The sequence below is a fragment of the Nicotiana tabacum genome, chromosome 17 (assembly GCF_000715075.1).
Source record: "Nicotiana tabacum cultivar K326 chromosome 17, ASM71507v2, whole genome shotgun sequence".
Classification (NCBI taxonomy): domain Eukaryota; kingdom Viridiplantae; phylum Streptophyta; class Magnoliopsida; order Solanales; family Solanaceae; genus Nicotiana; species Nicotiana tabacum.
In genome coordinates, this window is record NC_134096.1 from 63,763,155 (window position 1) to 63,788,038 (window position 24,884).

The 24,884-nt window shown below is 38.8% G+C and overlaps 1 protein-coding gene across 1 annotated transcript; it reads left to right on the forward strand.

Moving 5' to 3' along the window:
• The first annotated feature begins 2,258 nt into the window (after positions 1-2,258).
• On the forward strand, positions 2,259-3,882 carry LOC107818697 (zinc-finger homeodomain protein 11-like). The gene has a single exon (XM_016644730.2). It carries the CDS (start codon positions 2,530-2,532, stop codon positions 3,598-3,600), a length of 1,071 nt encoding a protein of 356 aa, XP_016500216.2. The 5' UTR covers positions 2,259-2,529; the 3' UTR covers positions 3,601-3,882.
• The last annotated feature ends 21,002 nt before the right edge of the window (positions 3,883-24,884 follow it).

A 24,884-nucleotide genomic window follows, 5' to 3' on the forward strand; every position in this document is an offset into this window, starting at 1 on the left:
CCACAAGAGAAGTAAGTGTTATAAAACTAAACTTGAGAAGAGGTCTTTGAAATTATCGCTAAAAAATAAATATATATTCGTTTGGACGATATTTGAGTTAGAAATGTTTTCCGTTCAAGCTTAGAATATTTTTGGCCAATGAGACTTTGAAAAAGAGTTAATGAAGATTTGCGAAGGATTATTTTTACTTCAAATACATATTTAAACCAATATTTCAATGTTTGTGAGTAATAAAAACATAACAAATATTGAATTTCAATAATTACTTCGCATACTAAGTTAATAATTATGTCTATTATTTCAACTGTGATATTAGTTTTTGTTCAAAATTTTAATTTTGTTTAAGTGAAATTATTGTTCAAGCACTTCAAGTACACCTTTGCAATTTTAACTTTAAATACTTATTATATATTGTATGTAAGCAACATACTTGATCGTACAAAATATTATTGATTTAAAATTATACATATAATTAAAATATTAACAAAAAGTATATTCATTATTTTAGTTATATAGGTAATGTCACAAACTGGTATTGTGTATGCATGGTAATTTTAACCATTGAGTCAAGGTCTTGGAAAATTGGCTCTGGTTTCTTGCTTTGCTTTTCCAACTGACAACTTTGATAAATAAGGTTGGTTTAGTAAATGCATTAGACGTGCAGTAAATTCCATTCCTGTGGTTAAATTACTACTCTCAGAAAATAAACCGGCGCTGCTGGTTTAATACAACCTTCCAAATTCGTTCTTTTTTTTTTTTTTTTTTTTACCTTTTACAGTTTTTACTACTCAATCGATAATTATCTCTACCTAATACATAATCATGTCCCAACAGAAGTAGCACTGTTTGAACTTAGGACACTACAATCAGAACAATATACATTGAAAAAAATAATATTAAACCTAACTCAACTCCAAAAATTAATTATAAACTAAAAATTGTTCACATTCATATAAAAGGTTAGTCGTACATATCTCAATCTTAAAAAACTGGATAACTAGAGCATAAACAATATAAGAAAATTGAATTGAATAAATAATAAGAGGAATAGAACTTTGATATTGTAAAAATTATAAATGAATATTATCTAAAATTACTAATGGATACAACTGCTTAAGCCCCCAACCAATGTACACTATTAACACAGCTATTATTTCCTATAGTTGTTTAATGCCGATTCCACCCCAGGCTCCCCCAGTCAAAATAACACTATATTTAGTAGGTCTTCTGTATGAATTTAATGTCAGTAGATGGGACACCTTGTAATTAAACGATGACAGTAATTAGTCCCCTAATTGACCCAACTGAATCCAAAATGATTAAATTCAATTCACCAGTCCTTTCTTAAAATACAATTAATTTTGCTGGAATTAGTTAGTTAAAATAGTATAATCATTTAAAGTAATATGGACCATAATTTGTATTCCTCTAACTTAAACCTTAGATTACTTAAGTAAGTAGCATTATCCAAAATGAGAAGACGAACAAAAGTATTGCCATAAGCATTTAACTGAGCAGTGGTATTTATGACACACATGACACCAAGTCTAAAACTGGCAAGTGGGGGGTGGGGTCAGCTGCAGCTGCAGGTTAACCATAGATTAGATTAGGAACCAAGGTCAAAATACACTAGTGGTTAAGGACAACCACAAAATCAAGATTTTTATTAGAAGAATTTGCACTTCAGTCCCTGGATTGGTGATAAATAATTTTGTTGTCCTTATAATATCTGATCAAACACTTTTAACCTTCAATTAACATGTATACATATCATACTGCTACTTGTCAATCTTTGAAAATTTCTTAAATTATTAATTGTTAATTACCCACAAGTAATGTGATTTTTTTTTTCTGTTATTGCATATTCAAAGGTATACTTATAAGCATAAGGCTTTTTCTGTCCTAATTTATGTGGCACACGTTTTATTTTAGCTAATCCTTAAAAGAATAGTTTAATTTTATAATTCTCCTTTTACTCTTAATAAAATATTTTTTTGCTACACAAATATTTAAGATTAATTTTAGAATATAAATTTCAAAAATATTCTTTTTTTATTAATCGCTAATCACACAAGCTACTAGCCCTACTATAGAGGAGCGAAATTCAATGGGGCAGTGCCACTTAAATTGAGATGGATGGAACATAAATATAACATGAATTCTATGTAAAGGGTCAAAAAACACCCAATTATTAAGTTGAAGATTAACTCTATCTATCTAAATATCAGAAGGACCCAAAATAAAATTTTACCTATAGTTGAGGGATCAAAAGAAGAAAGATTCCATCTTATTATCTAAGGTCATCACTAGTCATCCCTCATCATCATCTTCATCAACACAAAACCAAAAACAAACCCTTCATTTCTTTTTCATCCCCTCACTTCTCTCTTTACTAAAGCTTCTTCTTTTCTTCCTACCCTATTAACCTTTTCCCATATGAATAAAGATGCTTCTTTTTTGTATGAAATCTTGACCCTAAATCTAATCATCAACTCTTAAGAGAAAAAGAAAGAGTTAGATGTTTCAGCCATGGACTTAACAAATAACAGTACTACTACTACTACTACACTCGCCAACACAACAACCATTACTACTACATCAGCTCATATCAAAATCCCAGAAGCTGAAATTGAAACCCCAACTCAGATCCAAAAACCTAAGCCTTTCTCTTTCAGTAATGGTGTCCTTAAACGCAAAAATCTCTTCCAACATCATCATCCTATTGTGGTTATTTACAAAGAATGTCTGAAAAATCATGCTGCTAGTTTAGGTGGCCATGCGGTTGATGGCTGTGGAGAATTTATGCCTTCTCCTACTGCTAACCCAGCAGACCCAACATCTCTTAAATGCGCCGCTTGTGGCTGTCATCGGAATTTCCACCGCCGTGAACCGGAAGAACCCGTCGTCATCCCACCACCACCTATCGCCACCGCAGCTCTTGAGTACCAACCTCACCACCGCCACCATCCTCCTCCTCCACCTCCGCCGCTTCCTCGTGGGGATCACAGCAGTCCGAATTCTCCATCTCCGCCGCCGATTTCTTCAGCTTATTACCCAGCTTCTGCACCTCACATGCTCTTAGCCTTGAGTGCTGGCTTTTCCGGCGAAAAAAATCATAACCCCATATCAAGCCCGGTGGTAAATACTACTAACTGTAACGGGAGAAAGCGTTTCCGGACGAAATTCACTCCGGATCAGAAGGTGAAAATGCTGGAATTTGCAGAAAGAGTTGGGTGGAAAATGCAGAAGCGAGATGAAGATCTGGTGAGAAGTTTCTGCAACGAAATTGGAGTTGAAAAGGGTGTTTTAAAAGTATGGATGCACAATAACAAGAATACTTTTGGGAAGAAATTAGATCAACACCACCTCGCCGACATCAACATCAACAACAATGGTAACAGTACTAACGTCGTTAATGGTTTTTGTATTGTTAGTAGAAATAACAACAGTCATCATCATAACAGTACCGACTCAGCAGAATTTCATCACCTTCACCATCACGAAAGCAGCAATGACGACAACAAGATTAGTGACCATATTAAAAGTGTTGGTACTGCTAATGTTGTTGTTGCTACTAATGGGTCTTCTTCTTCATCTTGATCTATTATTAGATGGATGTGGAAAATGGATAAATAAGGTTTTAATTAGAATTAGTGCAAGGAAGAGAGAATCTTTGAGGCTGGTACTAGCTTTTATTAGTCACGTTTATTTGTTTTTTTAGAACTGTTTTTTTTCTTTGTTCAGTAATCAGTGCTCAGCTTATGAAGATAACAATGGAAATCAAGATTCCAACGAGCAAATTAATTTTTTTATTTTCCTTTTGATTCCTGCCGTTGTAAATTATGCTACGTACTTTTATATCTTACTATACTTAGTTTATTCAAACACGTTCTTTCTTATTAATCTTCGCTTACCCTCTTCTACCATTTTTGCTATTAACTGATGAGCATTTATTCCTTTTCCTTCTGTTTTTCTTTTCTCTTTTTTTGTTTTCTTCTGTTGTTTGCTTTAAGTTTCAAATTTGCATGTCTGCATTTAGATACTGTATTTGTTTCTGTGGCTATTTGTCAGAGAAAAGAGAGAAGAATGCAGGGTAGGGACTATGGACCTGGGGTAGGGTGGGGGTGTTCATTTTGATTCTTGTCTGTGATTAAGAAGCACAAAGTGCTTAACATGCATTTAGGACGAATACCGATGATAATTTAATGATCAGTGCAGCTTTACTTTGGTGTATGATACAATTACAGTGCTTACCCTCCATAATTAAATTTTACGCTGCCAATATAATTTTGCATGTTATTACAAGTTACTTATGTTATTTATTTTTCAAATTATGGAGTATATGTTTATTATTGTATCTAACTAACACTGTCAGTGCACATAAATTTACTCTTCTTTGTCTAGATTTCTGGAGGTCTGTTCTATATTATCCAACATGGAAAAAGGGTAGTCTTCACAGTATAGAATGTGTCGGTTCCTCTTATTGTATAGTCTAATTAATGATTTCCTCGTATAACCACTTGTTGACTTAATTGTAAATATAACTAATCGTACTACTAATATTTTAATGCTTGGTAGTACTTTTAACAGGTTTAATAAACTAAATCCGTGCATTATATCGAATTTACCTTTTTAAGAATTTTGGGGTTATGTGCAAAGTGTAGTTTGGTGGGCTTCATACAGACAAAACACTAGCCTCAAAGATAGGCTTAAAGGAATATATGCTAAGAAGACAATTAAACTCTACTTATGGGGATCAGAATTTAAATCTCAACATTGACAAAATCATCAATGATTCTTTTCCCTTTTATCTACCTTACTAATTTTGGTGACAAATTATATGCTAATGAAAAGTAGTATAACAAGAAAATAATTTAACTCAGGTTAGGAAGGGAGAAATAAAGTAAAAGAGAGTTTTGGAGTAACAATAAAGTTATCTTTGTGTAAAGTTACGATTCAAACTGTGAAATCAGTCACTGATACTTAAATTAGAATAGACCGCTTACATCACACTTTCTTGTGACGTGATTCTTCTCCAAACTCTGGGTGAATATGAAGTGTTTGACTGTTTTTTTTTTTGAAGGGAGGTAGTCTAGTTGTAATTAGTCAAATAATTATTAGGAGGTGACATAAGAATACGGCCGCGTCCATCCCCTACACTGAACAAGGTGGGTGGTTTCGTTTAGGTTCTGTTTCTGAGGGTAATTGAATAAAGTCAGTAATCTTGTTTTCTCGAAATGTGAGATTAGGGAGATTGAGATTCAACAACCTAAAGGCATGGGGGCAATGGGTCAGTTGGCCCTTTCATAAATGCTGGAGGAGAAGGTTGGGTATAGCTGTCCTGTCTGGGATTTACATAATTGACTGTTTCCTTTATATGGTAGAATTGAAATCATGATTGATTACAGGCCTAGATCCAAAATCATGTGTGTCAAAAAGTAATAATCCTCTATGCCTAAACACCACATGTAAACACTTGTTTCAAGTCTTTTCAATTTGGTTAGGATAGGAAGTTGTCCTATCATTATAAAAATAGAAGTCCCTCCAAATTATTAGTTTAAGAACAAAATATATATGAAAGTAAAGAATCTAATTAGGTATGGAAATTCACGAAACCAGTACAATATAAAGAGTCGAATGTGCGGAGACGGAGTTAAAAATCCAAATTAATCCGCCGAACTCAATAATTTTTACTTAGAAAGTATACTTATGTGAATGATTTTTCCCAAGGTAGGTAAGGCGTCGCCCGCACAAGTACCGCACGGCTCGACTCAGGAACAGCAGAAAACGCCTTTCATTTTTAACTCTTTGTCCAATATTTCCGCCTCTAATAACAAGCGCTTGAGCCTTTTTATCGACTTTCATTTAATTAAGTACTTTTGTTAAAACGAAGAAATTACCAATAAGGAATTTAAGGATATTTTTCTTTATCGTGTAGTCGAAGAATTCAAAAATTACTACATCGTTCCGTTCCTCAGTAAAATTAATTTACTAGTAATTGGGAAGGGGGTTAGGGAGGCCGTGTGGTGATGTCTGAAGGGAAGAAAAGTGGTTGATGGAAAGGATCATAATTAGGAGATGAGTTGTCGTGGTCAATTTTAAAACAGATACTCTCTCTGTCCCAAATTAACAGTTATTTTAGCTAAAAAGAAAATATATAAAGAAATTAAATATCAAAATATCATATTACCCCAGGTCGTGAGGAGGTGGGGCTTGATTGTGTTCTTTTAGTATAGGAGTAGGACAGGGTTGGGGCGTTTTCAATTTGTAGTGTTTTTCAAGTTGAGCTGATGCTTATTGTCCTTCCATCCCAAAATATTGGACTTCAGACTTCTCCATCACTTCAATAGAATTGCGTTTTCTAAAAGATGATTAAATATAACCAACAATAATAAGTGAACTTAGCACCTACAAAATGAGGCAAATTAATACGTAATTTGTTACGAGCAATGGCGAAGCCACATGATCACAAGTTGGTCAGTTGACCACCATTCATCGAAAAATTACACTATGTATATAAGAAAAATATTACGTTTTAGAGGTATATAACACATATTGAATATCCTTTGTCGAGATTTTTTTTTCACTTCTATCAAATTTGAATACCCTTGAGAAAATTTCTAGATTCACCAATAGTTACGAGAGGTTAAACTAACCTGCTATGTAAAAGATCTTCACAATGTCAGCTGTTTATTTAAGTGGATTATAATGGTCCACAAATTAATTACTACTAAATGAATCGAAGTAGAAAAAAGAACACTGTTCACATTGATGTAGCATTGGTTACGTTAAAGTGAGAACATTACTCATATTCTGGGTATCATCAGTCGTTTCCGTATTTCCAAGTTGCAAAATTAACGAAAGTTAGACATTGTACCCTTTTTATTTGGAGTATCATTCTTGTGGAATTAGATATTGCTTAGATTGCAATTCCTCTCAAATGACGATGGTTTAAATTAGGTGAACTCACGGGTCAAGTAATGCACTCCACATTTCCATATTGAGGCATCAAGAGGAGGAAGAACATATTGCAAAATTTAGTAGACTATAGAAAAATTCCATGGATGATCAACGATAAACTTGAGAATAACTATAACGGCGAAAAATCCATAACGATGTTTTTCTAACTTTATTTTCATATTTACTTTGTCGGGAATCATACCATAAAAAAAAAAGAACGTGACTCAGAGACCTAATATGATAGAAACATACAATCAAGTAAGAAAATAAATAGCCTAGGTAAATTCTACTCCAAACGAGTTCATTACTTTCGTACGTTATGTAAAAAAATTAAAATATATACAAATAATAAGATAACGGTCATTTTGAACCAACCGGCTCTAGTTTGCCGGGGAGAAACTAGAAAGGGAGGCCTCGTCCTAATTGAGGCCTCGGTGGGCTAATGCCTAATAGAGGACCACTTCTATTCTATTATGGGCATAAAGGGCACTGAACTTTCTTGCATTTTCAATGTGGTCCTACAAATTTTTAGGTCACATCTAGCTGAATGTGGCTTTCAATATTTCTCCATTGACAATCAATTCTCAATTCCATGCTGGTAAATATGGAATTCCCTTTAAAAAGTTTGGCCCATCCCATATAGTAATTCGTTTTATATTCTTATTGATTCGCATGTCTTGTTCACAAGTCCTATGGATTTTGAATTTAAACATTTTATTTCTAGAGAAGCAAAATTTGTTGCGCCAAGGATACAAGAATTTATACTAAATAAATAAAAAGGACAATTCTTGTCACAGTTAGAACTTAGAACCTCAGTGGTTTCATGACCTTTGATACCTTGTTTTATCTTTCAAACTTGGTATTAATCATGTGTAAAGAGAATCACTATAAACGAGTTTTAGAATTTGCAAAATTTATGACTTTTGAAAACAAAAAAAAAAGATTTATGGAGGTTAGGTTGAGTGTCCTGCCTCATTTTTACTCTCTTATCTTTTAGTTTATTTATCTGCACTTGGTATGTACATTAACTCAATGAATGCATGTCATATATCTAATGTTTTCACATATTCTCTAATCACTAAGTCATAGTTAACTCATACACGATTTTATTGTTGCGGAAGCCGAATATATATAGAGTGATTAAATCAAAACTATTATATTTAAAGGTAGCTAATAAATAGTAAGTGAGACAATAATAAAAAGAACACAAGAAGTTTACGAGATTCGGCAAAATTTAATTTTTGCCTAGTCCTCGGATACAATCAACTCAAACTTTATTTCACTCCAAAAATACAAGTGAAATACTACAAGAGAGAAAGAAGATGCAAATGCCTTAGGAGATAAGAAGGCAAGTAAGAGATATTTACAAATGAACAAAACCCTTGCTATTTATAGAAGGGAAATGACTTTAATAATATCATGTATGACATCACATTAAGTGTGATCATGCAATGTAAATGCATGAAAAAATGCGTCTATTAATTTTCTTCTAAAATGAGGTTTCCAAATATTCACACTAGTTCACATTAATCTTGTCAAATTCAACAAATCTCCACCTTGACAAGGTTCCACTCTTTCAATTTTCTCTCACTCATAAATTTTGATTGTGTCTTCAACTTCAATTTTTAAAGTTCAACAATGTTGATCAAGTTCAAACAATGTTGAAACTTGATCACAGTCACTACTTTTGTTAGCATATCGGTAGAGTTGTCTATAGTACGAATTTTCTGCACTGTGACTCCACCTTCTTCTATAATATCTCGTACAAAGTGATATCGAACATAAATGTACTTTATCCTTGCATGATAAACTTGGTTCTTTGCTAATTTGATAGCACCTTGACTATCACAAAATAGTGTGATGCTTTCTTGACCAATACTAAGCTCTCTAAGCAATACTTGAAGCCAAATTGCCTCTTTTACAGCTTCCGTAGTTGCCACGTACTCTGCCTCAGTAGTAGACAAAGAAACCGTTGACTGCAAAATAAATTTTCAACTAACCGGTGCATTTGCAAAAGTGAAACATAACTAATAGTTGATCTACGCTTGTCCAAATCACCCGCATAATCTGAGTCACAATATCCAACTAGATAATGACTATCTTCCTGCTCAAAAATCAATCCAACATCTACAATATTACGAATATACCGTAGAACCCATTTCACAGCTTGCCAATGCTCCCTTCCTGGATCATGCATATACCTGCTTACAACTCCGATAGCATGTGAAATATCAGGTATTGTGCAAACCATTGCATACATCAAGCTACCAACGGTATTCGCATATGGTACTCTTGACATATACTCTCGTTCAGCTTCATTTTTCGACGACATAGCAGCACTAAGTTTAAAGCAAGGAGCAAGCAGAGTGCGAACCGACTTTGTGTTCTCATTCAAGCCAAATCGATCTATTACTCTTTTCAAGTATTCTTTCTGAGATAGATAGAGTTTCTTTGAATGTCTATCTCTTTTTATCTCCATGCCAAGAATTTTCTTCGCCTCACCCAAATCCTTCATCTCAAACTCCTTCAGTTGAATCTTCAACTTCTCAATTTCCTAAGCTATCAATATATCATCAACGTATAGGAGAAGATATATGAAGGATCTGCCTTTAATCTTGCGCAAATACACATAATGATCATATTTGCTTCTTTTGTACTTTTGCGACAACATAAATTTGTCAAATCATTTGTACCATTATCTAAAAGATTGTTTCAATCCGTACAACGATTTTTCAAGTTTGCACACCATAATTTCCTTTCCATCAACTTTGAATCCTTCTGGCTGAGTCATATAGATTTCCTCTTCCAAGTCTCCATGTAAAAATGCAGTTTTTACATCTAACTGAACTAATTCCAAATTCAATTGTGCTACCAAAGCCAATAAAACTCTAATGGAGGAGTGTTTCACGACGAGAGAAAACACTTCATTGTAATCAATTCCCTCCTTTTGAGTGTACCATTTGGCCACCAATCTTACTTTGTAGCGAACATCTTCTTGGTTAGGAAGTCTTTCTTTCTTTGCAAATATCCATTTGCACCCAATTGCTTTATTGCCCTACGGGAGATTGGCCAATTTTCATGTAGGATTCTGATGAAGGGACTGCATTTCTTCATTCATGAAAATCCTCCACTTATCTTCTTCTAAACATTGGACTGCGTCTTTATAAGTGGTAGGAACACCATCAGCAATAATTGAGGTCGCACAAGCCACCGTCTCTATGAGACGAACATGTTTCTTTATTGTTCTTTTTAGCTTGCTGGTTGCTATTGATTAAAGTTGTTATTGAGGTTCCTGAATTGGAATCTCCCTCTCTGCTGATTCTTCTTCGAGGGAAAAATCTTCTATTGTTTCCCCATTTTCTCCCTGTGTCGGAAAAATTAATTTTCCCTTAAAATACACCTGCTTTGAAGCACCATCAGTTTGTTTGACATCTTCAGCTGTCACCTTATCTGTTATGGAAGATTCATCAAAGGTAACATCTCTGCTGAATATAATTTTTCTTGTCTCTGGCCACCATAATCGGTATTCTTTGACTCCAGAAGTAATCCCCATAACTATAGCTTTCTTTTCTCTCGGATCCAATTTTGACTCTTTCACATGATAGTATGCAATTGAGTCAAACACATGTAAAAAATTATAATCTTCAGTAGGGTTTTCATGCCATTTTTAAAATAGTGTCTTGCCACCAATAGCTGAAGATGGTAGACGATTAATGAGGTGGCATGCATATGTTATTGTCTCAGCCCAAAATTCTCTGCCCAAGCCAGCATTGGACAACATACACCGAACCTTCTCCAGCAAAGTACGGTTCATACGTTCTGCCACTCCATTTTGTTGTGGTATATTTCTGATAGTGAAATGTCTCAAAATACCATCATCTTCACAAATCTTATTGTAAAGATTATTTTTGTATTCTCCACCGTTATCTGTGTGAAGACACTTTATCTTTCTGCCTGTTTGAGTCTCTATCATCGCCTTCCATTTGAGAAAAATTCCCAGCACCTCATCTTTGGTTTTCATAGTATACACCCACACTCTCCAAAAAAAGTCATCAATAAAGGTTACAAAATAGTATTTCTCACTTAATGAAGGTGTTTTGAAAGCACCCCAAACATCAGAGTGAACATAATCCAAAATACCTATAGTATTATGGATAACTATTCCAAATTTAACCCTGTCTGTTTCCCTTGAAACAATGATCACAAAACTCCAAATTGCAAGTCTTTATTCCTTTTATCAATCCTTGATCTCATAAAATTTTCAAGAATTTTCCTCCAGCATGTCCCAAGCGCATGTGCCATAGCTTGGTTGCTTCTGCCTCCTTGTCATCACTGTTGCTGTCCCAATAACTATGCTACCGTGATAGTGGTACATGTTATTATTTCTCCGAATTCCCTTCATTACCACTAGTGCACCAGAGCATATTCTTATTATCCTATTTTCTGCAATGACTTTGAAACCCTTTGACTCTAGGGCTTCTACAGAAATGAGATTTCTTAATCGGATTGAACCAATACCATAAGTGGTAAGAGGATTATTGTTTGAGGTGTGAATAACTCCACATTCTCCTTTTTGAAAATCAACGAACCAGTCCTAGTTAGGACACATATGATAGCTACAAGCTGAATCCATCAACCATATGTCACATAGTTTGAATGGATCAGTTGTAACTAGTGAGAAATCAGAGTCGTCACAAGCAACTATATTTGAATCCATGACAGCCTTCCCATTGTTAGGTTTGGCCTTGTTTTTCAACTTTGGACAGTCTTTCTTTCAGTGCCCCTTTTCTCGGCAAAAGGCGCATTCATTTTTGCTGGGTCTGGATCTTGACTTCGATCTTCCTTTCTTCGTTCTCATCTGATTTTGGGAAAGACCTCTCACGACTAGTGCTTCTCCTTCTCCACTCTTTTGCTTTTCTGTCTTTCTTTGTTCATAGCTGTACAAGGCAGAACAAACTTCTTTGTGAGATATTTCATCATTCCCATGAAGTAGAGTAGTTTCGAGGTGCTCGTACTCATCGGGAAGTGAACTTAATAACATTAAGGCCATATCTCCATCACTAAAGGCCACATACATATTCTGCAAATATGTCGCCAACTTATTAAAGCTGGTGATATGATTATTCATTGTAGTACCAGGAACATATGTGAAGCGTAACAATCTTTTTTTTATGTAAAGTTTATTTTGACTATTTTTCTTCAAGAATTTATCCTCCAATGCATTCCACAATTTACTTGCAGAAGTTTTTTTTGTGTATGGATACTTCTGTTCTCTTGCGAGGTAAGATCAAATGGTACCACAAGCAATGTGATTGATAATCTTCTTTTCCGATATTGTCTGGTTTATTTTCTTCTATGGAAATATCTAGCCCTTGTTGAAAAAGGACATCAAGAACCTCAGCTTGCCACATCCCAAAATGTCCTGACCCGTCAAAAATTTCAACTGCAAATTTCGCATTTGACATAATTCTTGTCATAAGCGAAGTTGCCAACGACATATTACTGACACTCGATGTAGACTCTTCATTTTTCTTGTCTCCCATTTTTTCTACAAATACTATTTATTTGCTAACACTACAGAACACCAAAGTAATTCTTTTATGATGTGAAAGTTCAGACTATGCTGCAACCACAAAGCATACTCAGATAGAACCTTGGCTCTAATACCAATTTTTGCGGAAGCCGAATATATAGAGAGTGATTAAATCACAACTACTATATTTAAAGGTAACCAATAAATAGTGAGTGAGACAATAATAAAAAGAATACCAGAAGTTTACGAGGTTCGGCAAAATTTGATTTTTGCCTAGTCCTACAAGAGAGAAAGAAGATTCAATGCCTTAGGAGATAAGAAGGAAAGTAAGAGATATTTACAAATGAACAAAGCCTTTGCTATTTATAGAAGAGAAATGACTTTAATAATGTCATGCATGACATCACATTAAGTGTGATCATGCAATGTAAATGCATAAAATAATGCATCTACAAATTTCCTTCTAAAAAGAAGCTTCCAAATGTTCACACTAGTTCACATTAATCTTGTCAAATTCGACATTTATCTTAATTTATAACTTAACCATATGTGAATTCATATGATTTGATGTAAAAGATTGAGCGCAAGCAAGTTCTTATCACCTTGGTTGCTTTCCTTTTAAAGACCCAAAAAGAATTACGAAGACTAGAATATGAGCATCTTTTGTTACAAGATATATAAAACCAACACACACTTCTGAAAATTTGAAAAAAACGAAAAAGAGTTGTGAAGCTAGAGCCTATGTTATTAAAAAGGAATGAAAAACACGTTTGTTTAACTAAAAATGGAAGCTGGGGGGCAGATCAATAACATATCTCGTTCAAATTTCAATTATGGATTTTTGCCATGTGATTTCTTTTTCAAGCGTGTATATGCCCTTCATGTTCAACTTACAAAGTATAGGTAATCTATAAACCTGCAGGCCGGTGCCAATTTCTGGAAAGCTTTTTCTTATGCTGATATATCTCTATCCATTATTTCATTTATAGTACTCTTAACTCATCTTATAATATCAATTTTTGATAGATTTATTGTTTTCTAAAATTTCACTAATTAATTCATCTTAAATTGTACGAAATTATAAAGGCAAAATATATTCTATCTCTTTAATATGATGTTCTCCTATTAACAGGAATTTTCTACCATTTTAAAGATAGATGTTCCTAATAGGGTCCCATCGAATACTTTCTTTGCGGCCTTTGAGTTCGACAGCGAAGGCACGTTCAAACACTTAACCTATTTTTCTCCCTAGGTAATTTTAAATTCTGTGCTGTGCCCTAATTTCCGTCAAATTATTATTATTATTATTATTATTATTACAACAACAACAACCCAGTAAAAATCTCACAAGTGGGGTCTGGGGAGGTAGAGTGTACGCAGATCTTACCCCTATCCCGGAGGGGTAGAGAGGCTGTTTCCGAAAGACCTCCGGTTCAAGAAGAAGAAAATACACAATAAATAATAGACAATAGATCAGTGACAACAACAGAAGCCAGAAAAATAAAATAATATCAGCATCGTAAGAAACATAAAATAAATGTAAAAGCAATAACAATAACCAGTACTAATGCCATAGAAAATAGTGTGGAAGCTACATAAACCACTAACAACCCAAGGCGGAATATTATCAGCCAAGTCCCGCCCCCGGAAACAACGTAGAAAAATACTCGAGTCCCTCCTAACGTACAACCCTAATGCTCGACCTCCACACCTTCCTATCCAGCGCCATGTCCTCGGAGATCTGAAGTCGCGCCATATTCTGCCTGATCACCTCACTCCAATACTTCTTAGGCCGCCCTCTACCTTTCATTATACCTGCCAATGTCAACCGCTCACACCTCCTAACCGGGGCATCTATGCTTCTTCTCCGCACGTGCCCGAACCATCTAAGCATCACTTCCCGCATCTTGTCGTCCATGGGAGCCACACTCACCTTCTTCCGAATATCTTCATTCCTAATCTTGTCCAGCCTAGTGTGCCCGCACATCCATCTCAACATCCTTATTTCTGCCGTTTTTATCTTCTGGGTATGAGAATTCTTGGCTGCCCAACATTCAGCCCCAAACAGCATGGCTGGTCTAACCACCACTCTATAGAACTTGCCTTTAAGTTTCAGTGGCACTTTCTTGCCACACATGACTCCAGATGCTAACCTCCATTTCATCCACCCCACTCCTTGTACTTGAAACTTCCTCACGTCCATGTCTGCTTCCCCCGACGCATCGCTGAACTTACACTCTAGATATTTTGTCTTAGTCCTACTCAACTTGAAACCTTTAGACTCTAGGGTCTGTCTCCAAACCTCCAGCCTCTCATTAACGCCGTCTCGCGTCTCATCAATCAGAACTATATCATCACCGAATAACATACACCATGGCACCTCCCCTTAAATATGGTGTGTTAGTGCATCCATCGCTAGGGCAAATAAGAATGGGCTGAGCGCAGACCCTTGGTGCAACCCCATAACAACCGGGAAGTGCTCCGAGTCACCTTCTATAGTCCTAACCCGAGTCTTAGCTCCCTCGTACATGTCCTTTATCATCTTAATGTAGGTTACTGTAACGACCCCAATTCATTCTCCGTAGGACATTGTGATGGCACCTAGTCTCTAAGACTAGGTAAGACTAACAAATTTGCGGAATAACAAAATATAAATCTGAAGCCCAATTCTCGACACATGAAATAAGTATAAAACTGCAAATCAATAATTACAACTCCCAAAACCCGGTGGAAATAAGTCACAAGCTTCTAAGAGAAAATACTAAGTGTCTCTATATATCAAAGTCTAAAGAGAATAAGGAAAATACCTTAATAAGGATAGAGGGGGACTCCAAGGTCTGCAGACGCTGAGAGATATACCTTGAAGTCTCCACGTACAGTCCAACTCACTAGTATCTGGCTTGGTAGGAAGAACCTGGATCTGCACAAAAAGATGTGCACAAGTATAGTATGCGTACACCACAATGGTACCCAGTAAGTGCCAAGTCTAACCTCGGTAGAGTAGTGACGTGGTCAAGTCAGGGCCCTACTGGTTTAAAAGAAAAGTAAGGCAGAAGATATAATAATATTTGAAATGACTCAATAGGGGATCTCCCGAGGTACCGCCTCGTAGTTCCAAAAGTAAATATGCAAGACAGGGGGATCTCCCTAGGTACCACCTCGTAGTCCCAAAAGTAAATATGCAAGATAGGGGGATCTCCCGAGGTACCGCCTCGTAGCCCCAAAGTAAATATGCAAGATAGAAAAATCTCCCGAGGTACCGCCTCGTAGTCCCAAATTAAATATGCAAAACATGGGGATCTCCCGAGGTATCACCTCGTAGTCCCAAAGTAAATATGCAACTCATAAATCTCCCGAGGAACTGCCTCGTAGTCCTAAAGTAAATATGCAGTATAAGGGGATCTCCCGAGGAACTTCCTCGTAGTCCCAAAGTAAATATGCAGCAGATAACCGAAGGAACAATGAATTTATAGCAAGAAATCTTACAGTTAAAGATTTAATTCAAATAAAGGGAAGCAGGTAATTCAAATAAGCATGTTGCACAAATTACAAGTAAGTGTTAAGGAACGTAGACATGTGATACTAGTCTAAACATGATCACTACATATGCTAAGGCAACTCAGTTATGAAATATAAAAGAAATCTACTCATCAAAAATCGAAATTTCCATAAACAGCCCGTGTACGCACTCGTCACCTCGCATACACGGCGCTCACATATCACAAATTGTTATAACAGTACCAAAACCTAAGGGGAGGTTCCCCCACACAAGGTTAGACAAGTCACTTACCTCAAAACTCGCTCAATCAATCGATAAGGATGCCTTTCCATCGATTTTCCGACCCCGAATGGACCAAATCTATCCAAAAGACCATACCATGAATACAACTACAAGAAACTAATTTAATTAATAAATTTATAACTTTAGCAAAGAATTAAAAAATCGTCCCAAAAAGTTGACCTGGGCCCACGTCTCGAAATCGGGTAAAAGTCACAAAATACGAACACCCATTCGATATCGAGCACCCATACCAAAATTACCAAAATTCGACACCAAGTCACCATTCAAATCCCCAAATTAAACTCTCTAAATTTCTAGCCTCAAACTCTCAAATTCCACCATAAACACACAGAATCTAGGTGAAAAAATCAACGGGGAAACAAGATTATTGATAAACAATAAGCACATGAGACTTACCTCAAGAAATATCGCAAAAATGCTCTCAAAAATCCGCAAATTCGAGCTCAAAATGTCCAACAAATGATAAAAATCCCGAACCCTTGAATTAATAGAGTCTGCCCAGTGTTTTCGCTTTTGCGGATCACTTGACCGCATTTGCGGTCCTGCTTTTGCAAAAAATGCACCGCTTCGCGGTTTTTCCCAAGCTGCCTTGCCTCCGCTTCTGCGATCTCCTATCCTCTCCTGTGGACTCGCTTATGCGAGAAGCAGTCCGCTTCTGTGGCGGCTTCAGCGCACCTGCGACCTCCTTGTCCGCATCTGCGGTCTCGCAGATGTGGAATTTTCCTCGCATCTGCGACTTCTGCCCACACTGCTCTAGCCCGCTTCTGCGGGCTCGCACCTGTGGTCAATTTTGCGCAGGTGCGATTACACTAGAGCTAGTGCCTTCAGCCATTCACACAAGTCCAAATTTGATCCGTTAACCATCCAGAATCCACCCGAGGCCCCCGGGACCTCAACCAAACTTATCAACAAGTCATAAAATATCATACAGACTTAGTCGAGCCTTTAGATGATATCAAACAACGCTAAAAACACGAATTGCACATTGATTCAAGCCTAATGAACTTTAAAACTTCAATCTTCTACATCCGACGCCGAAACCTATCAAATCAAGTCCGATTGACCTTAAATTTTGCATACAAGTCATAATTGACATTACGGACCTATTCCAACTTCCGAAATTGGAATCCGACCCCGATATCAAAAAGTACACTCCCGGTCAAACTTCCCAAAAATTATCCAATTTTCCAACTTTCACCAATTGACGCTAAAATGACATACAGACCTCCAATTCAACACCCGAACACGCTCCTAAGACCAAAATCACCCTACGGAGCTATTGAAACTGTCAAAACTCCATTCCGGAGTTGTCTTCATATAGTTCAAACTATGGTCGATTCCTACGACTTAAACTTCTATTTTAGGGACTATGTGTCCCATTTTACTCCGAAAACAAAAACAAATCCTTCCGGCAAGTTACGCAACCACAAAATGAAATAGAAGGAGCAGTAAATAGGGGTTCAGGACTAGTACTCTCAAAATGACCAGATGGGTCGTTACATCCTCCCTCTCTTAAAACATACGTTTGTCATCGAACGAGTATAGAGATCTACCTGAAATGGTGAAAAGATGAGGATAACGGTTACGCATATCATGCTCGGTCTCCCAAGTCGCCTTCTCGACTGACTGACCCCTCCACTGGACCTTAACTGAAGCAATTTTCTTCTACCTCAACTTTTGAACCTGTCTGTCCAGAATGGCTACTGGCTCCTCAACATAAGATAGATCTTTGTCCAATTGGACTGAGCTGAAGTCTAACACATGGGACGGATCGCCGTGATACTTTCGGAGCATGGAAACATGGAATACTGGATGAACTGCAGAGAGACTGGGTGGTAGTGCAAGTCTATAAGCCACTTCTCCAACCTTTTCATGAATCTCAAAATGCCCGATATACCTAGGGCTCAACTTGCCCTTCTTTCCGAACCTCATAGCACCCTTAATGGGGGAAACCCGGAGCTCGACCTGCTCCCCAACCATGAATGCAATGTCGTGAACCTTCCGATCCGCATAACTCTTCTGCCTGGACTGGGCTGTACAAAGTCGATCCTGAATCAATTTAACTTTTTCCATGGCATCCTGAACCAAGTCTGTTCCCAATAGCCTAGCCTCGCCCGACTCGAACCAACCCACTAGATACCGACACCGTCTACCATACAAAGCCTCATATGGTGGCATCTGAATTGCTCGCCTGATAACTGTTATTATTGGCAAACTCCACAAGTGTCAAGGACTGATCCCAAGCACCCCCAAAATCAATCACACATGCACGAAACATATCCTCAAATATCTGAATAGTGTGCTCGGACTGTCTGTCCGTCTGAGGGTGAAATGCTGTATTCAACTCCACACGAGTACCCAACTCATGTTGTACGTCTCTCCAGAACTGTGATGTAAACTGCGTACCCCGGTTAGAGATGATAGATACCAGTACGCCATGAAATCTGACAATCTCGCGAATGTAAACCTGAGCCAGTTGCTCCGAAGAGTAAGTAGTAACCACATGAATGAAATGAGCTGACTTGGTCAATCTATCCACAATCACCCAAACTGCATCAAACTTCTTCTGAGTCTGTGGGATCCCAACAACGAAATCCATAGCGATCCGCTCCCATTTCCACTTCGGAATCTCTAACTTCTGAAGAAATTCACCTGGTCACTGATGCTCATACTTCACCTGCTGACAATTTAGGCAATAAGCTACATATTCCACTATGTTCTTCTTCATCCGCCTCCACCAATAGTGCTGCCTCAAGTCATGATACATCTTCCCGACACCTGGGTGAATGGAGTATCGCGAACTGTGAGCCTCATAGAGAATCAACTCACGCAAACCGTCTACATTAGGCACACATAGCTTGCCCTGCATCCGTAATACACCGTCATCTCCAATAGTGACTTCCTTGGTCGGTGTCCTTAGGGACAAACAGATGGGGGTCATCATACTGATGCTCTCTGATATGATCATAAAGAGAAGACTGAGAAACCATATAAGCCAAAGCTCTACTCGGCTCGAAAATATCCAATCTGACAAACTGGTTGGCCAAGGCCTGAACATCCAAGGCTAAAGGCCTCTCTGCTACTGGTAGATATGCTAAACTACCCAAACTCTCCGCCTTGCAACTCAAGGCATCGACCACCACATTGGCCTTCCCGGGATGATAGAGAATTGTGATGTCATAATCCTTAAGCAACTCCAACCATCTCCGCTGTCGCAAGTTAAGATCCTTCTGTTTAAACAGATGCTGTAGACTCCGACGATCGGTGAAAACGTCACAAGGAACACCATACAAATAGTGCCGCCAGATCTTTAAGGCATGAACAATAGCTGCTAACTCAAGGTCGTGGACATGATAATTCTTCTTATGCACCTTCAGCTGTCTAGACGCATAGGCAATCACCCTACCGTCCTGCATCAACACCGCTCCGAGACCAATGTGTGACGCATCACAATACACCGTATAGGACCCTGATCCAATAGGCAACACTAACACTGGGGCTGTAGTCAAAGCAGTCTTGAGATTTTGAAAGCTCTTTACACAATCATTCGTCTACCTGAACAGAGCACCCTTCTGGGTCAATCTAGTCATAGGTGCTGCAACAGACGAGAAACCCTCTACAAATCGACGGTAATACCCCGCTAAGCCAAGAAAACTCCGGATCTCCGTAGCTGAGGATGGTCTGGACCAACTCTGCACTGCTTCAATCTTCTTTGGGTCTACCTTGATCCCCTCACTCGATACTACATGACCCAAAAATGCCATTGAGTCTAGCTAGAATTAACACTTCAAAATTTTTGCATATAACTTCTTCTCTCTCAAGGTCTGAAGCACAGTCCTCAGGTGCTGCTCATGATCCTCCTGACTCCGGGAGTACACCACAATATCGTCAATAAACATAATGACGAAAGAGTCAAGATAGGGCTGAAATACGAATGCTGCTGGGGCGTTAGTCAGCCCAAACGACATCACAAGGAACTCGTAATGACCATACTGAGTCCTGAAAGTAGTCTTCAGTATATTTGGCTTTCGAATATTCAACGGATGATAGCCTGAACACAAGTCATTCTTAGAGAACACTTTGGCACCCTAAAGCTGATCAAATAGGTCATCAATACGTGGCAATGGATACATGTTCTTCACTATAACCTTGTTCAACTGGCTATAATCGATACACATTCGCATAAAACCATCATTCTTCTTCACAAACAAGACGGGAACAGCCCAAGGCGACACACTAGGCCGGATGAAGCCCTTATCGAGCAACTCTTGCAACTGTTCTTCTAATTCTTTCAACTATGCTGGGGCTATACGATAAGGTGGAATAGAAATGGGCTGAGTGCCCGATAACAAATCAATGCCAAAGTCAATATCCATGTCGGGCGGCATGCCCAAAAGATCCATCGGGAATACATCTGAATAGTCCCTCACTACCGAAACAGACTCGACGGTAGGAGTATCAACACTAACATCCCTCACATAGGCCAGATACGCATCACACCCCTTCTCAACCATTCGCTGAGCTTTAAGAAATGAAACAACCCTACTAGGAACATGATCCAAGGTACCTCTCCACTCTAGCTGCGGTAGACCTGGCATTGCCAACATCACCATCTTGGCGTGACAATCAAGGATAGCGTGATAGGGCGACAACCAGTCCATCTCCAAAATAACATCAAAATCTATAATATTTAGCAATAATAAATTGGCTATGGTCTCAAAACCGCTAAGAACAATCAAACACGACCGATACAAATGGTGAATTAATAGAATCACCCATGGGTGTAGATACATAAACAGGTGAAATCAGAAAATCGCGAGATACACCCAAATATGAAGCAAAATAAGATGACACATAGCAATAAATGGAGTCTGGATTAAATAAGATTGATGCATCTCTATGACAGACCGGAACAGTACCTGTGATAACATAATCTGATGCAACTGCCTCTGTCATAGCAGGAAAGGCATAATATCTGGCCTAGATTTCCCCGGTAGGCAACCTCTACCTGTCCGACCTCCACATCTAGCTAGCTGTGTAGGTGGGGTGGTAGCTGGCGCTGTAACCATATCCTGAGGACCCGGTGGAGCATGCGGTGCCTGAGAAATCTGTGAAGGCGTACCCCTCCTAAATCTGGGAAAATCCCTCACCACATGACGAGTGTCACCATACTCAAAACAAGCTCTCGGAGGATGTGGATGTTGTGGTTGGCTCAGGCTTGATCGGCTCAACTGACCACTGAAAGCACCCCGTATAGGAGGCACACTTGACACAGGAGGTGCATAATAAGGATCCTGGGGCCTAGTAGTGGCCGGAGCACCGCTGGCGGCTGGAAGTGCTGAATGAATAGGGCGACCCATATAACCCATGCCCTGACGAGCTGCTGCTGGGGCACGAGTACCACTGTAAGTGCCAGACTCTCGAGACCTCTTGGCCTCTCTCTCCTCTCTATCCTGAGTCAGCATAGCAATCCCTACTACCTGCTGGTACGTAATATCCATCTCCAACTCTTGGGCCATGGTCAATCTAATACTGGGGTTGAGCCCCTCAATGAACCGACGAACCCGATCTCGAACAGTAGCTACCAAGGATAGTGCATGCCTGGCCAAATCACTGAATCAGACTGCATACTCTGACACAGTCATAGAACCCTGACTCAACTGCTCACACTCTGCGTGCCAAGCATCTCTAAGACTCTGGGGGAACATACTCCCTCAAGAACATATCTGAGAATTGAGTCCAAGTGAGTGAAGCTGTCTCAGCCGGACTATCCAACTCATATGTGCGCCACCACTGATAAGCCATTCCTCTAAGCTGGAATGTAGTGAAGTAAACCCCATTAGTCTCCGCAACACACATAGTACAAAGGATACGATGTAACTCCTCAAGAAAACCCTGGGCATCCTCTGACGCCAAGCCACTGAAAGTAGGAGGGTGGTACTTCTTGTACCTCTCGAGCCTGAGCTGCTCCACCTCAGATACTGCTGCCCTAACCTCAAGCTGAACTGGAGCTACCGGTTGTATCGGTATGATCTCTAGATCCTGGTCTACCTGAACCCGCTGCTCTGGGGTACCCGCGACGGGAGTTTGTGCTTCTCCCCCATCCTGAAATGTGGCAGGAGCAAGTGGTATCAATCCTGCCTGAGCCAAGGTGCTGAAAATGCTCAGAAACTGGGCTAGAGTCTCCTGGAGGGCTGGTGCAGTAACAAACATCTCAGGTGCCTGTCCTCCAACTGGGGCTATAGGTGGCTCCTCTGTAGCAGCTCTTGCGGGTGCTCTGGCTACACAACGTGGACGTCCTCGGCCTCTACCCCAGCCCCGACCTCTCGCAGCTCTAGTAGAGAGTGCGGGTATCTGGATCGTCTGATCCAGTTATCCTCACCATCTGTGAGAGAATACAAAGACAGAAGTTTAGAGTCCGAAGTCAAAATCTCGCATGATAAGGAATCAAAGAAAGTGAAACTTTTCCTAACAGTTCCATAGCCTCCCGAAGATAAGTACAGACGTCTCCGTACCGATCCGCGAGACTTATACTAAACCTGCTTGTGACTCATAACACCTATGAACCTAGTGCTCTGATAGCAACTTGTCAAGACCCCAATTTACCCTCCGTAGGATGTCGTGATGGCACCTAGTCTCTAAGACTAGGTAAGCCTAACAAATTTGCAGAATAACATAATATAAAACTGAAGCCCAATTCTTAACATGAAATAAGTATAAAACATCAAATCAATAATTACAACTCCCAAAACCCGGTGAAAATAAGTCACAAGCTTCTAAGAGAAAATACTAAGTGTCTCTATACATCAAAGTCTAAGAAGAATAAGGGAAACAACATAATAAAGATAGATGGGTACTCCGAGGTCTGCGGACGCTGGAAGATATACCTTGAAGTCTCCACATACAGTCCAACTCACTAGTATCTGGCTAGGTAGGAAGAATCTGGATCTGCAAAAAATAATGTGCAGAAGTATAGTATGAGTACACCTAAACGGTACTCAGTAAGTACCAAGCCTAACCTCGGTAGAGTAGTGACGAGGTCAAGTCAGGGCCCTACTGATTTAAAAGAAAAGTAAGGCAGAAGATATAATAATATTTGAAATGACTGAAAATTTAAACAACGAAAAACTTTAGAAAATAACAGCTCAGCCAATAGGGGTAAACAACAGGGGCGCTCCCGAGGTACCGCCTTATAGTCCCAAATATAAATATGCACGACAGGGGGATCTTCCGAGGTACCGCCTCGTAGTCCCAAAGTAAATATTTAGTACATGGGGATCTCCCTAGTAAACGCCTCGTAGTCCCAAAGTAAATATGCAGTACAGGGGGATCTCCCGAGTAAACGCCTTGTAGTCCCAAAGTAAATATGCAGTACATGGGGATCTCCCGAGGAACCGCCTCATAGTCCCAAAGTAAATATGCAGTACAGAGGGATCTCCCGAGGAACCGCCTTGTAGTCCCAAAGTAAATATGCAGCAGATAACCGAAGGAACAACGATTTTACAGCAAGAAATCTTACAGTTAAAGATTTAATTCAAATAAAGGGAAGAAGGTAATTCAAATAAGCATGTTGCACAAATTGCAAGTAAGTGTTAAGGCACGTAGATATGCGATACTAGCCTAAACATGATTACTACCTATGCTAAGGCAACTCAGTTAAGAAATTTAAAAGAAATCTTACTCATCAAAAACCAAAATTTTCACAAATAGCCCGTGTACGCACTCGTCACCTCGTGTACACGGTGCTCACATATCACAAATTGTTATAACAGTACCAAAACCTAAGGGGAGGTTCCCCCCATAAGGTTAGACAAGTCACTTACCTCAAATCTCGCTCAATCAATCGATAAGGATGCCTTTCCCTCGATTTTCCGACCCCGAATGGCCCTAATCTAGCCAAAAGAAATTACATACCATGAATACAACTACAAGAAACTAATTTAATTAATAAATTTACGAATTTAGCAAAGAATCAAAAAATCGCCCCAAAAAGTTGACCCGGGCCCACATCTCGGAATCGGGTAAAAGTCACAAAATACGAACACCCCATTCGATATCGAGTTAACCTGTCACGCTACGATCTCGGGGAACGCGACCATCAGTCAATCGAGATACCTCGGTTAAGCAAGCATGTTAGATGCCTTCTACCAACCTTGCCCATTAATAACATTAGAACCAGTATAGGTGATAGACATAAGAAGAGTCAAGTGTTCTACAATATTTTCCACTACTAAAGGATATTCATTTATGATTTCCAAAATATAACAAGTTTACTAATATTATAAAAACATGTTCGCCCAAATACCAACACTTACTATTTTAATTCCCAACATCATATACCACCCACAACCTGTCTACAGAGCCTCTAAGTACAATAAATGAGTAGTATGGATGTGTCGGCGACAAGGCCCCGACTATACCTCAAAATGTAACGTACAACGTCAAATGACATGAAGCCCGGAATAGAGTAGGGCTCACCACAATCTGCTGAATAGAGAGTAACTGCTAACGAGGGTCAAAACCAAATGCTGATGAATCACCTGCATACATTGAAGATGCAGCGCCCCGACAAAAGGGACGTTAGTACAT

Excerpts from the sequence above, each read along its gene's own strand:
- LOC107818697 (XM_016644730.2), top strand. The coding sequence starts at position 2,530 with ATGGACTTAACAAATAACAGTACTACTACTACTACTACACTCGCCAAC.